The 6,000-nt window shown below is 49.1% G+C and overlaps 1 protein-coding gene across 1 annotated transcript in view; it reads right to left on the bottom strand.

Annotated features, from left to right (window-relative positions):
* Window positions 1-2,855: 2,855 nt before the first annotated feature.
* The window catches only part of LOC140213021 (uncharacterized), a 44,017-nt gene continuing 40,872 nt past the window's right edge, over window positions 2,856-6,000 (bottom strand). The window contains exons 2-3 of the mRNA XM_072284173.1: window positions 3,683-3,816; window positions 2,856-3,064 (exon numbers count right to left, since the gene is read on the bottom strand). Of these exons, the coding sequence (XP_072140274.1) occupies window positions 2,899-3,064; window positions 3,683-3,816 (300 nt within the window). The 3' untranslated portion in view covers window positions 2,856-2,898. The remainder of the gene's footprint in view (window positions 3,065-3,682; window positions 3,817-6,000) is intronic.

Genomic DNA, 6,000 nt, shown 5'->3' with positions numbered 1-6,000 from the left:
ACTGCATGTACGGTCGCCAAAGTGAACTCTTTGACAGTGTGAAATCCGTGATGCGTGCCGACGATTCTACGCATCGCATATGTGACAGATATAAAGTGTCGCGAGGGTGGTTCGGTCGACAAATCGTGCACCTTCCGATACAGAGTCTGTGGTTAAGACTCCACTGCTGTGCTCTGTGGCCACCGGGGCTACTTAGGCCTAACAGCTACTGCCGCACGGTGTCGCAGGTGTACGCTGCGCAGCTGCGACCAGTTCCAGTGCCACTACAATTGCGTCCGCGGCGCCTCCTGCCCGCTGCTGGGCGACTCGGGCACTGGCAAGGGTGGTGCCGAGGTCACCGTCTCCAAGCCGCTCAGCGAGAAAGTGGATGCCTTCGACTACGTGCCAGAGTGAACCTCTCAATAAAAGAGCGCTAACACCCGCAAAAAAAGAAGCTGTTCGTTGGAAATCTCAGTTGTAAAAATTTCGGAAGGGATGGGGGCGAGGGCAATCACGTGCCCTGTATGCCCTCCCCCCCACCTTTAGTTAGACCCCTGTTGCCATATGACGATCTCTCCTAGTGTTTTTTTCTCCCTCTAATGGCGGCAACTGTCATGCCCCTCGTGGGAGTCACCTAGAGGCGTGACAGCTGAGTTCTTCGTGATTTCATTTCAATATACCGGTTTTCGAGGTCAACTTGGAATTCATTACTGCGCCGAAATGTGCAGCGTCGCCCTTTTTAGAAGTTTGCAAGCGGTAAAAATGAACTCTTCGGACGACGGGTTTCAATAACTCGTGCTTATGATCGATTGTTTCACTCTCGCGGTTGAAAAGTTCATTACCTTAATTGTTATGATTATTTATCTAATTGCCACCTCGAATCATTTTCAACATTGTCACGGGCAGTGGCGTAGCTAGGTCGTCTGGCACCCGGGGCCCATAGGTCTTCAATCACCTCCACCCCCCCCAGGCTGTAGTCGAGGAAGGCGAGGATATCGACAATTTCCGGGTTTCAGCACCAGTACAGCCGCCTTGGATACCGCGCACGTCCCCCGGGTCCCCCTCTGCTTCGCTTTCTTTCCCAGAGATCGCGAATGCGGCAGGTAGTGGCGCCTCGCTGGCGTAGTATGAGGGATCACGCGGCGTGCTCCTCATAGGTTTTGCTGTCAGCGCTCACTGAAAACACCACGCGGGAGCTCTCCCGGACATTTCTGTAAGTACTTTCGAAACGAGGGAAGGTTTTTACTGTCTAAATTATAATCTTGGGCAAACTGAAACCACAGAATCGTTTACAGACGCCATCTCTTTACCGAATACGTACAGTGAACGCCACTGTGCTCAGTCGCCGCGATGGAGTCTCTCGAACCGGCTTCTTGCGTGAAAGGTAGGCAAACGCTGAGAGCAAACTATGTGAAATATGTTCTTCTAGTGTTTGTATAACTAAATGGAGCGTAATAGAATAAAGCCTTAATGCAGCGATCGCACAGCTTCGCAGCGACCGACTGCGCGTCTGCATGCTTGTCCGCGCACTGTTTCGCTTTCGCCGCGTGCGCGTTTTCGCACCGTGCCATGAGCTTTAGGCCGCCGAATATGAGCATGGGCGCTATCAGAGCTGTTCAAAAATAATTTCATTGTAGAGACTTCGACGCCTACGATGTGCCGTCGCGACGATTCAATCTTTTTTTTTTCGAAATTCTTGGACGTTTCAATATTATTTCTCGAGTTGCGTCGCACTACATGTTTATCGGTTTTCTCAGCGTGCGATTTCCCGCTGCTTCTTTTCTTGTAATCCAGTGCATTATTTCCCTAACACAAACATGACCATATGCCATGCTTTTTTTTAATGTGCTTCTTACCGCTCCCTTCCCACTCCACTGAACTTGCCAGTATCTATAGCATCGACAAGTTCATAGACCAAACCGTCACGACATTAGTCGGGCAGCGGTCTCGGGCGAGCGTCTTAGTGCGCGTTTTTCGAACATCGCAGACCCGGCGCCGTAGCACCCGGCGCCGTAGCAGAAATCTTCCTCGCGTCTGTGCTTGCTGCATACCCTAGTTGTAGCCGATGACTGTTTGCCGGTTTTATGTTTCGCGAGCCAAGCTTCACGCAGCTTCTTGTCCTGCGGCTACGTATGAATAAGGCTGACACCGGGCTCCGTTGCGTACGTCCAGCACTGCGGCACCGAGCAGTAGCCTACCATGTTGCGCGCCTTCAAAGGCAGCCACTACGTATTGTAGTGCTTTCAGTCGTTGTAAAGGAGACACTCGAACCGGGAAAATCTCGCCACTAAATGAGGACCGCAGCGTACGAGGAAACTTGAACTCTCGTTTCCAGCTCGCCTACACCTAGCTACGCCACTGCCCGTGACAATGTTGAAAATGATTCGAGGTGGCAATTAGATAAATAATCATAACAATTAAGGTAATGAACTTTTCAACCGCAAGAGTGAAACAATCGATCATAAGCAAGAGTTATTGAAACCCGTCGTCCGAAGAGTTCATTTTTACCGCTTGCAAACTTCTAAAAAGCGCGACGCTGCACATTTCGGCGCAGTAATGAATTCCAACTAACTTGACCTCGAAAACCGGTATATTTAAATCACGAAGAGCTCAGCTGTCACGCCTCTAGGTGACTCCCACGAGGGACATGACAGTTGCCGCCATTAGAGGGAGAAAAAAACACTAGGAGAGATCGTCATGTGGCAACAGGGGTCTAACTAAAGGTGGGTGGAGCAACGTTACTAGATTATGAAAAGTATCTAGTAGCGATGGGGGGGAGCAACGTTACTAGATTATTGGGAGGGCATACAGGGCACGTGATTGCCCTGCCCCCATCCCTTTCGAAATTTTTACAACTGAGATTTCAAACGAACAGCTTCTTTTTTTTTTGCGGGTGTTAGCGCTCTTTTATTGAGAGGTTCACTCTGGCACGTAGTCGAAGGCATCCACTTTCTCGCTGAGCGGCTTGGAGACGGTGACCTCGGCACCACCCTTGCCAGTGCCCGAGTCACCCAGCAGCGGGCAGGAGGCGCCGCGGACGCAATTGTAGTGGCACTGGAACTGGTCGCAGCCGCGCAGCGTACACCTGCGACACCGTGCGGCAGTAGCTGTTAGGCCTAAGTAGCCCCGGTGGCCACAGAGCACAGCCGTGGAGTCTTAACCGTGCACAGACTCTGTATCGGAAGGTGCACGATTTGTCGACCAAACCACCCTCGCGACACTTTATATCTGTCACATATGCCATGCGTAGAATCGTCGGCACGCATCACAGACTTCACACTGCCAAAGAGTTCACTTTGGCGACCGTACATGCAGTTGACACCAAGTGGTTCGTGTTGCCACCTGCACTGAGTACACTTCGCGTTAGCCGCAGAACTATTTGCAAGAACTGTAAGGTTCACTGAATAGCGGGTATAAATTAACTCGGGTGCAAAAAGGTTTCAAGCATTTGCAACACGTATAGTTGCTGCACCGTAAATTGCCAGATGTGATACCTGCGCGAGTTCTTTTATTCATTATTTTTTTTTTCACTTCACACTTTAGTGAGCTGCAGTTTACTGTCAGGCGAAACTGTTTGCACACAGCGAGCAAAATCTGGTCGCAGGCTTGGATGTGATACGCCATAGGCAGTTTGGACGGACTGTGGTGTTTCCGGCTCCGTGAAAAGTCCCAGTATGGCAACTACAGCCAAAGCGTTATGTACCTGTACAAGCAAGGATGTGGGTGCGGGTATAGGCCCGGGTCTTGGGGTCGCTTGGGCTCTTCGGCTGCGGCAACTGCTGCGGCACAGAGCGCAGCTGCCACCAGGAACAATACGCCCGCAGATGCCATCTTCACCTGCAATGAAGAAGGTTTTGAACTGAAAGGACAACACGAAAGTGATCCGTGTCTCCCGCTAGGTGCTGCAGGTGATAATCACAATCATCACTTGAGTAGCATGTCAGGTGGTCAGTCAGGCTAATATCGCCAGCATATTCGGTGCTTAAGGTCTCCCTTCCGCGGAGGGGCTGGGCAGGGTGGCCTCATAGGGCAGGGCGCAGTATGTAGCGAGTACACACTCACACATGCTCACATATTTTAAGACTTAAAATGGCCACGTGACTGGCCGCTCGAGGCGCTTTGCCGGTATTCGCGGGCTTCTTTCACGCTCGGAAAAAACACTTTCATGTAGCACGCCTTGAGCAACCGAAAGGTGTATTTTTCATGTTGCTTTACGATTTTCTCATTGACACTTTACATCTAATTACAATATTGTGGAAGTTCTTTAATTAATTAACACGAATGTCATTTGATGGAATGCAAAAAATAATTTGAGTATTTCAAAGCGACACCAAGCAACATTACCCTGGTTCCGTCCAGCTACGCGGCATTAGCGTATGTTTAAATATTGGTGCATGATAGTTGGGAGAACCTGTATACGCGTGTTATTATATGTACATGGCAATGGCATATAGTGACATACGTATATATTTAAGTTTTGTGCTGAGCGTCATGTCGCCGCAGAGATAGTTTGGGGTGTGTCAGGACCCCCTAATCCTTCACTAGGTTACGGCCTTGGCTATGGTCACCACGAGTGTACGCTCTGATATACGTACACTGCCGACATATTCCGTAGTTCACGGTACTCTGTCTCCATTATATGGATTGTTACGAGGTACCAGAACCGGGGTGGAGGACCCCCCCACCACAGGTTCCATTGCAAGGGAGCGCTGCATGCCTCCCTCAGCCCTGAAAACCGACTCTCCCTTTGTTATTACAGGAAATTAAGTCTTGGTTTCATAGAGACAACAAAAAAAGTTAGTGTAGGCGAAATGGGTCCTGGCTCCTGCCTCCACGCTCAAAAAATACATTTTCAGATCCCCTGACTGCGTGTCGTATCAGTCACCTCAAGCATCCAAGAACTCACCAGCGCTCGAAGTCCGCGGATTCCTTGATACAGTGCCGGTAATAGGAGTGTCCGCGGCCCAGCTGTGCACCGACCTTCTTATATACACTAGCGTTGCGTGTCTTATCAGGCAGAATACCGGCATTGACCGTGAACGTGTTTTGCACATTAACGACATGCCACTGGGAAACCTGCTCTTCCAGGTCCCCTCCCGCCCCACCCATTCTAACTCCAACAAAGTGTAAAAGCAAGTCTGCAGCTTGCCGTGCATTATAGTCGGCGTTTGTGTTGTCCACTTCTCTACTCTGTCTTTCTGATTTCATGTCCGATCGAACATTCCAAGTGCGTTTAGGAACGGTGCTGTCCCGCGTATTTATTTAAGAACACGGTGTACCTCAGGGATGCATATTAAGCACAACATTGTTTGTCGTGAAAATGAACTCGCTCAATAATGTAATTCCACCCTCTGTAATGCATTCCTTATATGTGGATGATCTACAAATTGCGTGTCGTGCATCGAACATGGCAACCTGCGAACGACAAATTCAAATTACATTAAACAAACTAACGCAGTGGGCATCTGAAAACGGCTTTCGCTTCTCAAGTGAAAAAAACTATTAGTGTTGTCTTTACACAAAAAAGAGGCCTACAACCAGATCCCATCCTTAAATTACAGGATGCCACACTACCCGTAAAACAAGAACACAAGTTTCTGGGTGTTCTGTTTGATAAAAAATTGAACTTTCCCACGCACATAAATAGTATTAAAATCAAAGCGAACAATGCACTTAACATCTTAAAAATCCTCTCTCGGAAACGGTGGGGTTCTGACCATAAATGCCTGCTACGCATCTACCGCACTTTGGTGCGTAGCATATTAGACTACGGTAGCATTACATATGGTTCAGCCAGACTATCTTACGTCCGACGACTTGATCCAGTCCATAACCTAGGACTACGACTGGCATGCGGTGCTTACAGAACATCACCTATACAGAGCTTACATATTGAATGTAATGAGCCTCCTTTACAGCATCGCAGAGCGCTACTAACTTTTTCCTACAGACTCAGAATCCGATCCTCACCACAACACATATGCTACAACATCGTCACACAGTGCAGCTCACGCTTACATA

This window comes from Dermacentor andersoni, chromosome 8, assembly GCF_023375885.2.
Source record: "Dermacentor andersoni chromosome 8, qqDerAnde1_hic_scaffold, whole genome shotgun sequence".
Classification (NCBI taxonomy): domain Eukaryota; kingdom Metazoa; phylum Arthropoda; class Arachnida; order Ixodida; family Ixodidae; genus Dermacentor; species Dermacentor andersoni.
The sequence above is the reverse complement of the archived record's forward strand: the minus strand, read 5'-3'. Positions and strand labels throughout refer to the sequence as shown.